General features: G+C 39.5%; 1 protein-coding gene across 2 annotated transcripts in view; it reads right to left on the bottom strand.

Moving 5' to 3' along the window:
* The window catches only part of LCMT1 (leucine carboxyl methyltransferase 1), an 85813-nt gene that overhangs the window by 57650 nt on the left and 8928 nt on the right, over positions 1-19235 (bottom strand). For both annotated transcript variants that reach the window (XR_011965919.1, XM_072603887.1), the window contains exons 4-5: positions 6573-6649; positions 3741-3802 (exon numbers count right to left, since the gene is read on the bottom strand). Coding sequence is in view for 1 of the 2 variants with exons in the window: in XM_072603887.1 (XP_072459988.1) it covers positions 3741-3802; positions 6573-6649 (139 nt within the window). In the remaining variant the exon portion in view is untranslated. The remainder of the gene's footprint in view (positions 1-3740; positions 3803-6572; positions 6650-19235) is intronic.

Consider the following 19235-nt stretch of genomic DNA (forward strand, 5'->3'; position numbering starts at 1 on the left):
AGTGAGCAAAACCAGGAGAAAAACATACACAACTACACTGTAAAAACAGACAGCTTGAAAAGACTTAAGTAACCTGATCAATGCAATGACCAATCATGATTCCAGAGGACAGGTAATGAACTATGCTACCCACTTTCCTGAGAGAAAGCTGGCTGGTTCAAAGTACAGACTGATACACATTTCAGTGCATGGGGGAATTTGTTTTGCTTGACTATGCATATATATTAAAAAGGTTTTGTTTCTTCTTTTTTCTTTTAAATGGGAGGAGGAGGTAAGAGAGAAAGAGAAAATGTTAACTAAAAATCAAAAGGAAAACTCTAATATTTCATTTGATTTCTAGGTATTCAATAACTCAAATGTTAAAGAGGGTCACAGTGGAAAAGAGTACTGGATTAGTTAGACCAAGATTCAAATCCTGACTCTGACACTTAACCAGATGTGTGACATAGAGCCAAAAAATTAAATTCTCAGTTTCTTCCACTTTAAAATGAGGGAGGGGTAGATTAGTTGTTCTCCAAGAATTCTTCCAACTCTAATACTGTGACATCATGAATTATCTGAGAGAAAAGACCTATTAAAAATGGCATTTCTATAAAAAATACCATAGCATGTTCAATGCAAAACAGTAACAATTCTAGGCATGGCATAAATCCTATGAGGAGTAAAAATTAAAAGATATTCTGCACTATTTATTCACTTCAAATACATATCTGTCACTAAGAATCTCAAAACCATCGTGATACTTATTCAACAAATTTAATAAATAAACCCTAAAACGATCACTCTAATAAACCTCAGAAGACAAGAATTTTGCTGACACAAATTCAGTTTGTCTAGAGAAACGGGAGGGGGGGGTTGAATTTGGTTCCTGATAAGGAAAAAACAGAAAATAAAAATACTATTAGAATTGTATACAATTCTTCAAAAATATATTTTTCCCATACATAATAAGTATAAATGTGGTGATACTGGATATTACATATAAGAAATGTAAGAAATGATGGAGGTTAAAATGGCAAAATAGCAAAAACCTGACAAAATGCAATGTCAACAGGGCTGCAGGGAAAAAGACATCTTAATGTATCATAAACCAAACCAACAAATTAAAATAGCTAGTATTTACATTGTGCTTTAAGGTGTGCAAAATACTTTACAAATATTATCTGATTTTCTCCTCACAACAACGTGGGGAGATGAGGAGGGTGCTAGAGATTTTTTTTTTAACCTCCATTTTACAGATAAGGAAAGTGAAGCTGAGAAAGGTTAAGTGACTTGACCATGGTCACACAACTAGTGGTATCTGAGGGAGGATTTGAACACAAGGCTTACTGATTCCTAAGTACAGCATTCTAGCCCCTATAATACCTACCTGCCTCAAAAACATTATGGAAGAACAGTAAAATTCACAGAAGTGATCACGACTTTACACTCGGCAATTCTATAAAAAAGAAGCCAAGTACCTCTGTGTATAAAAATATTCTTGGCCATTCTATTTGTAATTTTTTTTAAAAAAATGGAAACAACATATATGAACAACAATTAAAGAATGGCTGAATTTTGATATAATGTAATAGATTATTGCTGTAAAAAAAATTACAGCACAACTAAGAAGATATTTAAGGACATGCAAAGCAAGAATGATTGACAAAGAACCATAAACATCACTACTAGTGGATTTTAAAAAGAAGAAACACAAATCAAAGAAAGAGGAATTTCCAAGACACTTAGAAAAAGACATAAAGCAAAAGTATTTTTGGCATGTTTAGTTAATTTTGCTCTACTTTGTCAAAGGCCAAAGACTTTACATAATGTTTAAAAAAAAATTTTTTTAAAGTAAAGTAAAATGTTTGGGGAGACCAGGCACGAAGAGTACTTCCTTTACACAAAGCTGGCTATGTTTAAAATTCAAGGTTATCTCTGCCACAAAACACAGGAAGTGCTACCTATAGAAGTCCTTGAGAAAATTGGAGATGAAAGTATATGCCTATAAGAGCAAGTTTATCTAATTCGTTACTTATTAGGAAAAATACTGATTGGGTGATGCTTGTTGGGTTCCCCTGTCACCAGGTTTTATTATTGTATAAAACCAGTCTATATAACTGTTTCTTGTCATGAAAAAAGAATCAGCCCATTAAACCTCTAGCCAGCTACAAAATTGGATGAAAGCTAAATATAATTTAACTATTCAGAAGTCCAAAGATATAAGACTAAAAGATATTACAACTGCTGTGGTAACAACTGCTTTAATACAAGAGACAAAGGTGAATGATAAATTGTCAATCACTTGCAGTTTTACACTAACCAAAAGAGTTTCTCACTCATCTATTTAGCCTTCTAAGAACTATAAAAACTGACCATTCAGAGTTTTTAAACATATCAACCACATATATGGATCAAATCAAACTATTTAATGAGTATCAATTACACAAAGAACACCATAGTATCCATTTACGTGGATTCTAAGGATTGTCTGAAAATTTCCACTTTATATTCTCCATTTTCAACCCCAGAAATCCTAAAATACAATGAAAGATACTTTGGCCATCTTCATATTTTCTTATTGTAATATCTGACTTTAATTATGTGGATGTAAGGAGAGAGAGGTGGCAGGAGAGCTGAGGACCAGACCTCTGGTTTCACTGATATGAGCCAGAGAGTCAATAAACACTGATGAAGCATGTACTCCAAGGCAAGTGCTGTAGTAAGTGCTGGATAAGGAACTACCTTCTACCAAGGCTGGCACCTTCTCTGCATTTAACAGTCTTAGAGATCTGCCTAAAACATGGAGAAGTTACATGATATGGCCACACAGCCAGTAGGTGTCAGAAGTAGAAAGTGAACTTCGATCTTGCTGGCTCTGAGACAGGCTCTCTATGAGAGAGAAAGACAGAGAGATGGACAGAAAGGCACAGAGATAGAGACATATGTAGATGTAGAGATACATACACCCTTCAATCCAAGGTCAGTTTATTTATATTTATGTGTGTGTGTGTGTGTGTGTGTGTGTGAGAAGGTGTGTATACACACAATCATATATAATACAGAGACATATCACATTACATTTGGGATATTAAGTGGGAAGAGCAAAGACTGAAATAGATTAACAGTATGTTTATGTGACTTTATCTTACTAAACTTTCCTACAAGAAATAGACAAAAATCATGGATTTTTTAGAGGCAGTAGGAACCTCAGAAATCATCTGGTCTAGCCCCCTCATTTTATAGATGAAGAAACTGAGACCTAAAAAAGCTATGTGACTTGTCCAAGGATACAATGATAACAAGTGGCAAGTTAATATCCTCCAACTCCAAATCCTGTACATCTTTTACTCTATACCATGCTGGCAACAGAATGCTTACACTAAGACATAAACTAACAGTGTCATTTTTTTCATTACCTTGATTTTAAATCTCTGATTAAAGTATATAAGAAAGGCCTAGAAAAAAGCAAAATGTTTTCATAGGGAAGGGGCACAAAAGGGACTGTTTCAATAGCAGATTCTATGCCCCCCAAACTGTCAAAAGAATACTGTCATTTATACAATAACACATATTTGTGTACAAAGATAACTTGTGAAAAGAACTTTTGTGAACCCAGAAGCACAAAGAAAGCTAGATTAGTGGAAGTACACTATATATGCCAAAATAAAAAAGCATACCAAAATTAAACACATCCATCCAAATGTAGTAAATCTCAAAAAATAAAAATGAATTTTACAAAAATACATGTTTTTACTTGCCTAGTAGAAAAGATTCTTCTGAATGTAATTCCTGGATTGGTTTTGATAGAGAAGATTTGGCTCTGTGGAAAAAGGACAGGCGAAAAATAAATGGCTTATTTTACACAGAAACGCTGAAGACTAAAGTATAAAAAGTTGCCCTCTACTGGAAGTAAAGAAAATTTCACTGTATTAAAAAAGCAGGGATCACTCCAAATGGCTCTCATTTCTCATAGCTCTCAGGAAGCACAGAAAAGGGTCCTGCTTAGGTTAACTAAGATTTATAACACTATAATAACAAATCACACCTTGATTACCGAAAGGACTCATACTTAAAGAAGCCCATGATTACTTTAGCAAGTATTTTCCAACTATACTTTTGATTTTCAGATCACTTCCAGCTTTTACGTAACTAAAGAAATCTGTATCTTTAAAATATCTGTCAATTCTCCTGGATTTCTTTAAACATTCTGCTTTCTCTCTGTGTAAAATAAGAAGGCTTTCCTGAACTGATCTGAACACAGACTATACCGTTCTCATCCCCTGACTTACCTCTCCCACAAAAAACAAAATAAAATAAAAACCACACACCAACCAACCTGCCTTTAGGCAGTCATCAAGCTCAGACTGTTTTCTGTTTAGTCAATAGAAGTACATTCAATTCCCACTGGCCTTTTTCTCTCCGACTAAATTCAAATCTGTGAATGGTGGCCATGGTCCTCTCCCCAGACCTCTGGACAGTTCCTCATCTCTGCAGATCTTTCACAACACATAAAATAGTCATCCTGCATAATTACTTTTAATATTAATCTATGTATATTTTGTCCTCTCAAAAAGATCTTATTTTGTGGATACTCTCAAGACTATCCTTTCCTCTAGTTTATTCAACTTAACTGTCAAGAGACTAATTTAAGTTTGTATTCTATAAGAATTACTTTAACCTGTGTTGACAATAATTGATAGATCCTGATAGCAGATTAAAGATTTCCACTGAGGGCAAACAAAATTCCACAAAGTATCACAGTTTCATAATGGAGGTGAAGAAAAGGTAAAACAGGGACATGTCTAGCACATTTTAAAAAGATTCCCATCCCAAATGATTTAAAGAAAAAAAATGCTTTGGCAATTTAGCTCTAACTAAAAGTGATTTGTGCGGCAGATAAGTGGTGCAGTGCATAGAGGACCATGTCTGGAGTCAGAAAGATATGAGTTCAAATGTTATCGCAGGCACTTGCTAGCTGTGTGACATTGGGCAAGTCATTTAACTCCTATCTGCCTCACTCCAAGGCACCTTCCTTGTAGAGGTGGGGGACTAGAGGTGTGGAACACTGCATATAATGACATTTGTTGAAGATGTTGGTTAGTTTTACAGAACTGTGTTTTGCTTTTTTGTTAATGCTGTTAGAAGGGATGGCTGTCTGAGAGGGAGGAAAGATACACTGGAAAATGAAGTTGATGTAAAAATACCAACAATTTAAAAAAAAAATCTTACATTCCCTATTTTCAGTTTTTCATTTGTTTTTAGCTACTGTAGAAATTTACTTGAAAATAAAGGTTTTTCACTAATGTAATTATAATGACCAAGTTTGGTAGGAAAGAAAGGATGAAAAAAATGTATTTCCACCCTTCTTTGCTGAGGTAAAAGACCACATTCTGTTAAACTTGTATGATGTACTTGTTAATTCTGCTGAAATGTTTTCCCTCCTCCCTTAAAAAAAAATTCTTTGGTACAAAGGACAATTCTCTGGGCAGGAGTGTGGGGAGGAATAAATGTGGAAATAAACATATTAAAAAAAATTCAATAAAAATTTTCAAACATAAAAAATACTAAGTTTTCCAACCTTCTATGCTTACAGCTTCCTCAAACTCCATTTAAAATTTAACAATTTTGCAAACAAATTTGTCAAATTCCAATAACTATGCTAAATCAGAATGACAAATCCAACCCCCAAATCTCCTCTTTCTTGAAGGCCTCGTAACTATCCCATAATCCCACTTCAATCTTCATTTGCTCCTTTAATTGTATTGTCTTCCCTACAACTCACAGAAACAAAACTCCAGCTACTTTGCATTGATGATAAAACTGAATTTTGAAAGCACTTTCATCCTACCTTTACAATATACTTTTAAAGGCGTAAATATTTTTACATTTTACATAACATTTAAAATTTTTCTCAGATAAGAAAATTAAGAAACAGGCAAGCTAAGACTAGCTCCCAATGTGCTTTTTGTCTCCACTCGCTTTCCATAAAGATATAAGCAGTATAAAGAGGCAGGTAGGTGGCCTGGATGATAAATGCTAGACCTGGAGTCAGAAAGACCTAAATTAAATCCAGCTTCAGGACACTAGTTGTGTGACCCAGACCCAGTGACCCAAACAAGCACTATCCTAACTTCTTGCATCTCAACTTTTTCACCTGTAAAATGGAGGATAGTAATAACACCCTGCCTCCTAGGGCGGCTGTAATAACCAAACAGAACTTGTGAAGCACTATAGAAATACTAATTACGCTGTTACTGCTGCTGCTGTTTTTACTGTTGTTAGCGGAAATGTATAAAAGTCTGAAAACTCAAGAGAAACCTAAGCTGAATTTCCTCCATTCCTTGATCCTGTTCCCCAGACCTACACCTCTTTCCAGTATATGATTTAGCACACCAATTGTTCAAATTATTTGTGTGCGCCCCCACAAAAAAGTGATGACTTAAAACCTACCTTGTGAAAGTACTTCTGTATAGCATTGTAGAACTTGGTTAGGAAAAGGTTGTAGGTCACTGTCCCACATTCTACATAGCTCTTAATCTTTTAAGATACAAATGACAGTTATTACTGTTGTTTCTTGTAATCAAACTTACTTGATATTATACAGTTTTCTTGTGACTATCGTTGGAAAGTCAATTTCAAAATATTTTTTTGGTAGAAGATTTTCATCCTGAAAAGAAAAGTAAATTTTACAAATACAAAAGAAACAATTTAAACAACTATGAAATAAGAAGTCAATTTCATTTCTGTTCATCTATGATCTCTCAAGTTTTTAAGGGCAAACTGATTTCTCTCTACTCCCTTGTCTTTCTCAATCACAAGGAAAATGTGTATCAAATAATTAAAATTAATTTTTAAAACTAAACTGAATCTTAATACATTATAGCAAAGTATCAAGAAGAGATGAACTAAATTGAGGAAAATATTCTCCAATTTCAAGCGGACAGCCCCAGAATCAAAACTATTCCAGGAAAAACTCTGGTACAAACCCAACGGACCTACTCAAACTTTGGGTTTGGGGTGGGAAGAACGTTTACTGTATCAACTTGCTAAGCTGCTAAGTATTAGTTTAAATAATTTTCAGAGTTGGAAACACAAAACTATGTATTTTCATAGACTCTTACAAATTTAAAGAGCCAACTGATCTAGTCCTCTGCCTTCAGGTAATTCAGTGAATAAGCTATCTAAAACAAATTTAAAATGTTTACACAGAAAGACTTTAAAATTTCCTTTAGTGGCTCATTTCAAAGATAAACCATCATCTGGCAGGCAGGAAGTACATTAGAGGCAGATGTCCCAGGGTAACAAAAGCAATGAATCTGAAATAAGTTTCTAGTTCTGGTACCTCTTACATCTGAGAGGTAACTCACCCATCTGAGTCTTACTTTTCTCATCTACAAAATATGGATGAAAATAATCTATGAACTGTGAAATGTTACAGAAATGCAAACTATTAATACAACGAGCATTTATTAAGTGACTTGTGTGCCAAGCATCATGCAAAGCACTGATACAAAGTCAAAAGACAAGTGCTGCCATCAAGGAGGTCACGGTATAATAAGAGAGACAACAAGAAAACAATTATGTTCAAATAAGACAGAGAGAGGATCAATTGGAAATAATCTTAAGAGGGAAGGCACTAACACTAAGGGGGACCAGGAGAGACTTCTTCAAGAAGGCAGGAGTTTAGCTGGGTCCTGAAAAAATCCAAAGAAGTCATCAGACAGATATGAGATTTCCAGGCCCAGGGGAGAGGCAGTCAAAATGAAGTCATGAAATGGAGTGTCTTGAGGGAGGAATAGCAAGGAGGCCAATGTCACTGGGTTACAACACACATGGAAGGTTGAGGGAGGAGGAAAGTGTGAGAAAACTGGAAAGGTAGGAAGGGGCTAGGTTATGAAGGGTTTAAAAGACAAACAGAGCATGTTATATTTGATTCTGGAAGTTGACTGAATAAGGTGTAACACGGTCAAATCTGTGCTTTAAGTAAATCAATTTTATAGCTGAGTAAAGGGCTGACTCAATTTGGGAGAGATTTGAGGCACAGAGATCAAACAATAGGCAACTGCAATAGTCCAAGCAAGAAAAAAAGGATGAGGAACTACACCACAGTAGTGATGTCAGAGGAAAGAAAGGGGCATTTATGAAAGAGGCTACAAAGGGAAAACAGACAGGACTTGGCAATAGACTGGATAGGGGAGGGGAGAGTGAAGAAGCAAGGATGCCAAGCCTGGGTGACTGGGAGACTGGTGGGTGTCCTCAACAGTAACAGGGGAAGTTAGGAAAGGGGCAGGTTTATTTTGGTTATGTGGGGTTTAAGAGGCTAAAGGACATTTATTTTGAGATATCCAATAGGCAGAATACCTAGAACTGAGAATCATCTAGAGAAAGACAGAGGAATCCATGGCAGTTAATGAGACAGCATAGCAGAAGAGAAGAGAGCCTGAGACAAGGCTTAGAGGACACCCACTGTTAGTGGGCACAACAAAGATGAAGCTCCAACAAATAGCCTGAGGAGAAGTGACAAGACAGGTAAGAGAACCAGGCAAGAAAAGTGTCACAGAAATATGGAGAATGTAGAGTATTGCAGAAGACAGCGACAGAAGAGTCAAAGGCTGCAGAGAGGTTCAAAGGGATGGATGAGAGCTGAGGAAAGGCCATAAGATCTGGCAACTGTGGGGCGGAGCCAAGATGGCAGAGTAGAAAGACGCACATACACATAGCTCTGAACCCAAAACCCATAGAACATCTGTAAAAAGGAACTCACGGCGAATTCTGGAGCAGCAGAGGCCACAGAACAGTGGAGCGAAGGAGATTTCTGTTGCAGAGGGACCTGCAAACCTCTCGCAAAAGGTCCTTCACGCCGCAGACTGGGCGCTGCGGACTGGGAGCCGAGCACAGCCCTGCCGCAGCCACAGCACCGAGAGGAGCTGATCCAATCGGGCTTCAGGGACAGGATCTCCAGCAGCCACGTGGGTCCCTCCACCCACAGGTGACGGGGGTCAGTGAAAAGGTCTCTTTGGCGGGTCGAGAGGGGAGTGGGGTGCCCCCATAACTCAGGCCCCCTCGGGAGGCAACAGCGGAGGTGGGAGCAGACCAGGGCTCCCCAAGCAGGCAGAAGCCCAGATCCATTGTTGAAGGTCTCTGCATAAACCCCCTGAGGGAACTGAGCCCTCTCAGTGGCCCTGCCCCTACCTGAGCACCTGAACTTAATCTCACACTGAATAGCAGCCCTGGCCCTGCCCAAAGCCCTGAGGCTGGGAAGCAGCATTTGAATCTCAGACCCCAAGCCCTGGTTGGGCGGATCTGAAGGCAAGGTGGGTGTGGAAAGAAAACTCAGAAGTCAAGTCACTGGCTGGGAAAATGCCCAGAAAAGGGAAAAGAAATAAGACTATAGAAGGTTACTTTCTTGGTGAACAGGCATTTCCTCCCTTCCTTTCTGATGAGGAAGAACAATGCTTACCATCAGGGAATGACACAGAAGTCAAGGCTTCTGTATCCCAGCCCACTCAATGGGCTCAGGCCATGGAAAAGCTCAAAAAAATTTTTGAAAATCAAGTTAAAGAGGTGGAGGAAAAGCTGGGAAGAGCAATGAGAGACGTACTCAAAGCATAAACAGCAGGTCAGCACCCTGCTAAAGGAGACCCAAAAAAATGCTGAAGAAAATAACACCTTGAAAAATAGGCTAACTCAATTGGCAAAAGAGGTTCAAAAAGCCAATGAGGAGAAGAATGCTTTCAAAAGCAGAATTAGCCAAATGGAAAAGGAGATTCAAAAGTTCACTGAAGAAAATAGTTCTTTCAAAATTAGAATGGAACAGATGGAGGCCAATGACTTTATGAGAAACCAAGAAATCACAAAACAAAACCAAAAGAATGAAAAATGGAAGATCATGTGAAATATCTCACTGGAAAAACAACTGACCTGGAAAATAGATCCAGGAGAGACAATTTAAAAATTATGGGACTACCTGAAAGCCATGATCAAAAAAAGAGCCTAGACATCATCTTTCATGAAATTATCAAGGAAAACTGCCCGGAGATTCTAGAACCAGAGGGCAAAATAAATATTCAAGGAATCCACAGAACACTGCCTGAAAGAGATCCAAAAAGAGAAACTCCTAGGAACATTGTGGCCAAATTCCAGAGTTCCCAGGTCAAGGAGAAAATATTGCAAGCAGCTAGAAAGAAACAATTCAAGTATTGTGGAAATACAATCAGGATAACACAAGGTCTAGCAGCTTCTACATTAAGGGATCGAAGCGCATGGAATAGGATATTCCAGAAGTCAAAGGAACTAGGACTAAAACCAAGAATCACCTACCCAGCAAAACTGAGTATAATACTTCAGGGGAAAAAATGGTCTTTCAATGAAATAGAGGACTTTCAAGCATTCTTGATGAAAAGACCAGAGCTGAAAAGAAAATTTGACTTTCAAACACAAGAATGAAGAGAAGCATGAAAAGGTGAACAGCAAAGAGAAGTCATAAGGGACTTACTAAAGTTGAACTGTTTACATTCCTACATGGAAAGACAATATTTCTGGCGGAGCCAAGATGGCAAAGTAGAAAGACGCACATACACATAGCTCCGAACCCACAAACCACAGAACGGCTAGAGGGGACTAACCCAGGGCGAATTCTGCACCCAGAGACCACGGAATATTGGAGCGAGGGAGATTTCTGTTCCGAAGAGACCTGCAAACCTCTCGCGGGGGGTCCTTCGCGCCGTGGACTGGGCGCCGGGACGGGGAGCAGAGTGCAGCCCTGCCGTGGCCACGACACCGTGAGGAAAAGATCCGAGAGGGCTACGGGGACGGGATCTCCAGCAGCCACGTGGGTCCCCCCACCCACAGAGGGACCTGCAAACCTCTCGCAAAAGGTCCGTCGCGCTGCAGACGCGGAGCCCAGCACGGACCTGCGGCGGCGGAAGCGGCCGCGGCTCCGAGAGGTACAGGTCCGAGAAGGCTCCAGAGACGGGATCTCCAGCGGCGGCACTAGCCCCCCCACCAACAGGTGACTGACGGGGATAGGTGAGAGAGTGTCTTTGGCAGGTCGAGAGGGGAGTGGGGTGCCCCCATGGCTCGGGCCCCCCCAGGAGATAGAAGCTGAGAGGCGGCTACAGACAGGGGCTCCCCAAACGGGCGGGAGCCTGGATCCATTGTGGATGGTCTGTGCATAAACCCCCTGAGGGAACTGGGCCTGAGAGGAGGCCCTGCCCCGACCTGACCACCTGGACTTAATTCTCACACTGAATAGCAGCCCTGCCCCCCGCCAAAAACCCTAAGGCTGGAAGCAGAATTTGAATCTCAGTCCCCAAACGCTGGCTGGGAGGACCAGGAGGCGAGGTGGGTGTGAGGAGAACATTCAGAGGTTAGTTAGGTCACTGGTTGGGGAGGATGCCAAGAAAAGGGAAAAGAAATAAAACCACTGAAGGGTATTTTCTCGGAGAAAAGACACTTCCTCCCTTCCTTTCTGATGGGGAGGAACAATGCTTGCCATCAGGCAAAGACACAGAAATTGAGGATTCTGTGTCCCAGCCCACCCAATGGGCTCGGGCCATGGAAGAGCTCAAGAGGAATTTTGAAAATCAAGTTAGAGAGGTGGAGGACTGGGAAGGGAAATGAGAGGGATGAGGGAGAAGCATGAAAAGCAGATCAGCTCCCTGCTAAAGGAGAACCAAAAAAATCTTGAAGAAATTGGCACCCTGAGAACTAGCCTAACGCAGTTGGCAAGAGAGGTGCAAGGGGCCAATGAGGAGAAGAATGCTTTCAAAAGCAGAATTAACCAAATGGAAAAGGAGATTCAAAAGCTCACTGAAGAAAATAGATCTTTCAAAACTGGAATGGTACAGATGGACGCTAAGGACTTTATGAGAAAGACAGATATCTCAGAACATACCGCGCAGATTCGAAAAATGGAAGATAATGTGAAATATCTTATTGGAAAAACAACTGACCTGGAAAATAGAATCAGGAGAGACAATGTAAAAATTCTGGGACTACCTGAAAACCATGATCAAAAGAAGAGCCTAGACATCATCTTCCATGAAATTATCAAGGAAAACTGCCCTGAGATTCTAGAACCAGAAGGCAAAATAAATATTCAAGGAATCCGCAGAACACCACATGAAAGAGATCCAAAAAGAGAAACTCCCAGGAGCATTGTGGCCAAATTACAGAATTCCCAGGTGAAAGAGAAAATATTGCAAGCAGCTAGAAAGAAACAATTCAAGTACTGTGGAAATACAATCAGGATAGCACAAGATCTGGCACCCTCTACATTGAGAGATAGAAGGGAATGGAATAGGATATTCCAGAAGTCAAAGGAACTAGGACTGAAGCCAAGAATCACCTACCCAGCAAAACTGAGTATAACACTTCAGGAGAAAAAATGGTCTTTCAATGAAATAGAGGACTTTCAAATTTTCCTGATGAAAAGACCAGAGCTGGAAAGAAAATCTGACTTTCTAACACAAGAATGAAGAGAACCATGAAAAGGTGAACAGCAAAGAGAAGTCATAAGGGACTTACTAAAGTTGAACTGTTTACATTCCTACATGGAAAGACAATATTTGTAACTCTTGAAACATTTCAGTATCTGGGTACTGGGTGGGAGCACACACACACACACATGCACACACGCACACATACATAGAGACAGAGTGCACAGAGTGAATTGAAGAGGATGGGATCATATCTTAAAAAAAAAAAATGAAATCAAGCAGTGAGAGAGAAATATTGGAAGGAGAAAGGCAGAAGTTATATGGGGCAAATTATCTCTCATAAAAGAGGCAAGCAAAAGACTTATTAGTGGTTGGATAAAGAGGGGAGGCAAGAGAAAAACATGAGGTCTACTCTCATCACAATCCACTAAAGGAAAGAATATAATGCACACTCATTTTGATAGGAAAACCTATCTCATAATACAGGAGAGTGGGAGACAGGGGCACAAGCAGGGTGGGGGGGAGGATAGAGGGGAGGGCATGGGGAGGAGAATGCAATACGAGGTCGACACTCATGGGGAGGGAAAGGACCATAAGAAAATAGAAGTAATGGGGGACAGGATAGGATGGAGGGAAATATAGTTAGTCCTATACAACACAACTAGTATGGAAATCATTTGCAAAACTAAACAGATAGGGCCTATACTGAATTGCCTGTCTTTCAAGGGGAAGGGGTGGAAAGGGAGGGAGCTAAAGAAGTTGGAACTCAAAGTGTTAGGACCAAATGTAATGTTCTTACCACTGGGTAACAAGAAATACAGGTTAAGGGGTCAAGAAAGCTATCTGGCCCTACAGGACAAAAGAGAAGAAGGAGACAAGGGCAGGGAGGGAGGATAGAGGAGAGAGCAGATAGGTCACAGGGGCAATTAGAAAGCTTGGGTCTGGGGGGGGGAGGGGATAAAAGGGGAGAAAATTTGTAACCCAAAATTGTGTGAAAATAAATGTTAAAAGTTAAATTAAAAAAATAAATAAATAATTTAAAAAAAAAAAAGAAAGACAATATTTGTAACTCTTGAAACTTTTCAGTATCTGGGTACTGGGTGGGATTACACACACACACATGCACACGCACACACACATAGAGACAGAGTGCACAGAGTGAATTGAAGAGGATGGGATCATATCTTAAAAAAATGAAATCAAGCAGTGAGAGAGAAACATATTGGGAGGAGAAAGGGAGAAATGGAATGGGGCAAATTATCTCTCATAAAAGAGGCAAGCAAAAGACTTATTAGTGAAGGGATAAAGAGGGGAGGGGAAAGAAAAACATGAAGTTTACTCTCATCACATTCCACTAAAGGAAGGAATAAAATGCACACTCATTTTGGTATGAAAACCTATCTTACAATACAGGAAAGTGGGGGGATAAGGGGATAAGCAGGGTGGGGGAGATGATGGAAGGGAGAGCATGGGGAGGACGGAGCAATTTGAGGTTGACACTCATGGGGAGGGACAGGATCAAAAGAGAACAGAAGTAATGGGGGACCGGATAGGACGGAGGGAAATATAGTTAGTCTTATACAACACAACTATTATGGAAGTCATTTGCAAAACTACACAGATTTGGCCTATATTGAATTGCTTGCCCTCCAAAGGGGAGGGGTGGGGAGGGAGGGAGGTAAAGAAGTTGGAACTCAAAGTGTTAGGAACAACTGTCGAGTAATGTTCTTGCCACTAGGAAATAAGAAATACAGGTAAAGGGGTATAGAAAGTTATCTGGCCCTACAGGACAAAAGAGAAGATGGAGACAAGAGCAGAGAGGGATGATAGAAGAGAGAGCAGATTGGTCATAGGGGCAATTAGAATGCTTGGTGTTTGGGGGGGGGGGGACAAAAGGGGAGAAAATTTGGAACCCAAACTTTTGTTAAAATGAATGTTAAAAGTTAAAAAAAAAAAAAAAGATCTGGCAATTAAGAAATCACTGGTAACTTTGGAAACAGCTGAATGATCAAGTCAGAAGCCAGACTGCAGAGTTAAAGAAGAGAGTGAGAAAAAGGGAAGTGGAGGTACCAATTACAGAAGGTCTTCTCCAGTTTAGCAAGGAAAAGTAAAGGACAAGAGATGAGGGGATAACTGGATCAACAGAGGGATTTTTTGAGGATGGAGAAGATGCTGGCATATTTATAGGTAATAGGGAAGCAGCCAACAGACAAGTAGAGAATGAAGATTAGTTGAGAATGAGGATGACAGAGGGGGAAATCTACTGAAGACAGGATGAAATGGCATCATTTGTGCATGTAGAGGTTTTTTATGTACAGATTAAATCTCTTCTGTCTTCCGCTTACTCTTAGAGCAAATGTTTAATATTCTCTTCACAAAATCTTTTCTCAATGCTTCCTAGTTAAGAAGCTTTGGCAGACAAATTATCAGTTAAAGTGAGAGTGGTAAAAAGAGCACTGTGATAATACCACAGTACCAACCTTAAAAACATGTTCCACCTCTGCAGCTCAGCAGCTGCCTGTATATTATAATTTTAGAAAGTTATTTAGGAAACTGAGAGGAAAAATGACTTGCTCATGGTCACACACAGATAGTAGCCCTGAAATAGATATTTTAGCTGAGCTGAAAGTGTTGTCTTTAAAAAACAACTTGTGTATAAAAGAAATAATTTAAAGAAAGCGCATACCTTTGGCCAATCAAAAAAGCAGGACATCCAAACAGTGGGAATGGGTGTAGGTGAAATGCTGACGGGAATTATGAAGTCACTGTTTTCCTGAGTAAAGAATGGTCTTAGGAGGTCTGAAGTTCAGAGAACATTTTAGCTTAATACTTCAAATTTTTATAAAACTTTCCTTTTTTCAAGCACTGTAATGCATATTATTTCATTTGATCCACAAAACAACCTTTAATTAAGCCAGTATTATTTTCCTTATTTTATACCTCAGGAATATGACACCAATAAATGGAAATGGAAATGACTGTTAAGTCATTTACAGAGCCAGGACTAGAATCCAAGTGTTCTAATTCCTAGTTTAGTGCTCTGATAAGTTATGGAATGCATACAAAGATGAAAATGAAATTAACAAGTGGAATTCAGACACAAGAAGAATTGTAGGAAATGATACAGAATGAAGAAAGAACCAGAAAAAATAATACATACAACTATAATAATGTAATGAACAGCCACACAAATAGGCAGATGAAACCAGATTAAAAGTAAGGATCTATAATGAGTCCAGGGCACAAATGATGAACTGTTTCTTCCCTCCTCTCAATAGAAAATGCAGGTGGTTAAAGAAGGGGAAGGTATGGGGACAGGAGAAGAACCATAGATCCCAAATGTTGAATATGAAAATAGATATGGTTGCTGCATTGGTTGGTTTTACTTGTCATTGTTACACAAAATGAGGTGGATGGAAGAGTATATGTTAAGAAATAACTGTAATGTAAAAAACAAAGATATTGATAAAACTTTTAAAAACTAATGACAAATCTTTGCAGAAAGGCAAAAACCATGGATATGGGTGGATCATTACATATACCGTTAGATTCAGCTGATGTGCCTGTCATTCTGTTGAATCCCTCTGACAAGAGGAAGAAGTATATTTTTGGAAAGGTAAGTAACGAGAAAACATAACAGCAATAAAATGAGTTTTTTTAATTAATGAAGGAGTATAAATTTTGATAGCATTGAAATTCATCATGGGGGCAGAGCCAAGATGGCAGAGTAGAAAGATGCACATACATTTCCAGCCCAAGGTGACCTGAAAGGCTGACAGGAAAGGTTTGTCACACCGAACTCAGAGCAGAGCCCAGTCCAGCCTTGGCCACACAGCACTGCGCAGGGTGGAGGACCCCAGCAAGCCTCAGGGGCAGAATCCCCAGCAGCAGTAGCAGCAGTTTGCAGATCCCTCAACCCACAGGCGCCGAAGGTCAGTGAGAGGGTTTTTTCAGCTGGCCAAGAAGGGAGCAGGGTCTTCCCATAGCTTCAGCCTCAGGTAGCTGCGGCAGAGGCCACATTGGGCAGCAACAGCTCCCACAGCAGCCCACATCCACTTTTGGATCCTAAAACCCCCAGGGGAACTGAGCAGCTGATCTTTACCTCAGCCCTGTGTGGCAACCCTATCCCCACCTAAGGCTCCTGGAGTAATTGAGTGACTGATCTTTTATCTCACACTGAATGGGACTCTGATTCAGCTGAAAGCCCCTGGGGGAATTGAGCAGCTTATCTGAATCTCAGCTCCCAGTGCTGGCTTGGTGGAATTGGAGTCCAAGTGGTTGTGGAGAGGAAACTCTACCACTCACAAATTCTGGGCCCAAAAGTGTCTGGTTGCTCCCAGACCAGTGTACAAGCTTGACTGTGCCACCCTGGAGGAACTGAGATTTTACAGATCCCCAGAGTATACCCTACTCTTGACAAAGGACCCAAAAGTCAAGTAACTGGTTGGGAAAATGCCCAAAAAAGGGAAAAAAAATAAGACCACAGAAGGTTACTTTCTTGGTGAATAGATATCTTCTCCCATCCTTTTGGATGAGGAAGAACAATGCTTACCATCAGGGAAAGACATAAAAGTCAAGGCTTCTGTATCCCAAACATCTAAAATAAATATTCGATGGTCTCAGGACATGGAAGAGCTCAAAAAGGACTTTGAAAATCAAGTAAGAGAGGTGGAGGAAAAATTGGGAAGAGAAATGAGAGAGAAGCAAGAAAATCATGAAAAGCAAGTCAACAAGCTACTAAAGGAGACCCAAAAAAATACTGAAGAAAATAATACCTTTAAAAATAGGCTAACTCAATTGGCAAAAGAGGTTCAAAAACCCAAGGAGGAGAAGAATGCTTTAAAAAGTAGAATTAGCCAAATGGAAAAGATGGTTCAAAAGCTCACTGAAGAAAATAGTTCTTTAAATGACTTTATGAGAAACCAAGAAATCACAAAACAAAACCAAAAGAATGAAAAAATGGAAAATAATGTGAAATATCTCATTGGAAAAACCACTGACCTGGAAAATAGATTCAGGAGAAACAATTTAAAAATTATGGGACTACCTGAAAGCCATAGTCAAAAGAAGAGCCTAGACATCATCTTTCATGAAATTATCAAGGAAAACTGCCCTGATATTCTAGACCCAGGGGCCAAAATAAATATTGAAAGAATCCACCAATCACCTCCTGAAAGAGAACCAAAAAGAGAAACTCCTAGGAACATTGTAGCCAAATTCCAGAGTTACTAGGTCAAGGAGCTATAGAAAGAAACAATTTGAGTATTGTGGAAATACAATCAGGATAACACAAGATCTAGTAGCTTCTACATTAAGAGATCGAAGGGTATGAAATATGATATTCCAGAAGTCAAAGGAACTAGGACTAAAACCAAGAATCACCTACCCAGCAAAACTGAGTATAATACTTCAGGGGAAAAAAAAATGGTATTTCAATGAAACAGAGCACTTTCAAGCATTCTTGATGAGAAGACCAGAGCTGAAAAGAAAATTTGACTGTCAATCACACAAGAATCAAGAGAAGCATGAAAAGGTAAACAGGAAAGAGAAATCATAAGGGACTTACTAAAGTTGAACTGTTTACATTCCTACATGGAAAGACAATATTTGTAACTCTTGAAACTTTTTTCAGCATCTAGGTAGCTGGTGGGATTACACTCACTCACTCACACTCACTCACACACACACACACACACACACACACACACACACACAGAGCACAGGGTTAGTTGAACAGGAAGGGATCATATCTAAAAAAACGAAATTAAGGGGTGGGAGAGGAATATATCGGGAGGAGAAAGGGAGAAATGGAATGGGGCAAATTATTTCTCATAAAGAGGCAAGAAAAAGACTTTTCAATGCAGGGAAAAAAGGGGGAAGTAAGAGGGAAAACATGAAGCTTATTCTCATCACACTTGACTCAAGGAAAGAATAAAATGCACACTCATTTTGGTATGAAAACCTATCTTACAATACAGGAAAGTGGGGGAGAAGGGGATAAGCAGAGTTGGGGGATGATGGAAGGGAGGGCAATGGGAAGAAGGAGCAATTAGAAGTCAACACTCCTGGGGAGGGACAAGGTCAAAAGAGAGAATAGAAGAAATGGGGGGCAGGATAGGATGGAGGGAAATACAGTTAGTCTTACACAACATGACTATTATGTAAGTCATTTCCAAAACTACACATGTATAGCCTATATTGAATTGCTTGCCTTCCCAATGGGGATGTGTGGCGAGGGAGGAAGGAGGAGAAGTTGGAACTCAAAGTTTTAGGAACAACTGTTGAGTACTGTTCTTGTATCCAACTGGGAAACAAGAAATACAGGGAATGGGGTATAGAAATTTATCTTGCCCTACAGGACAAAAGAGAAGATGGGGATAAGGGAAGGATGTTAGAAGGGAGAGCAGATTGGTGGTAGGGGTAATTAAAATGCTCGGCACTTTGGGGTAGGGGGAGGGGAGAGATGGGGAGAAAATGTGGAACTCAAAATTTTGTGGAAATGAATGTTGAAAACTTAAAATACAACAAATAAATTTAAGAAAAAAAATAAAATTCATCATTATCTCTATGATGATATGGTGAATTTAGGCACTGTGGAAATTTTAGTTTTATATGCCTAAGAAAACTTAAGGGAATTTTTCAAACTTTTATAAAAATAAACACAAAGCAGAGGAGTCTCTTCAGGGAAACTGGTATAATGAAAATATACCAGACAGGGAACCAGGAGCCATGTGAAGTTGAGCAAAAAGTCAACATTCAAGGAATATTTAAGTACTTTCCACATGTACCATACTTTGAAAGATATAAAGAATA

The sequence above is a fragment of the Notamacropus eugenii genome, chromosome 1, assembly GCF_028372415.1.
Source record: "Notamacropus eugenii isolate mMacEug1 chromosome 1, mMacEug1.pri_v2, whole genome shotgun sequence".
Classification (NCBI taxonomy): Eukaryota; Metazoa; Chordata; class Mammalia; order Diprotodontia; family Macropodidae; genus Notamacropus; species Notamacropus eugenii.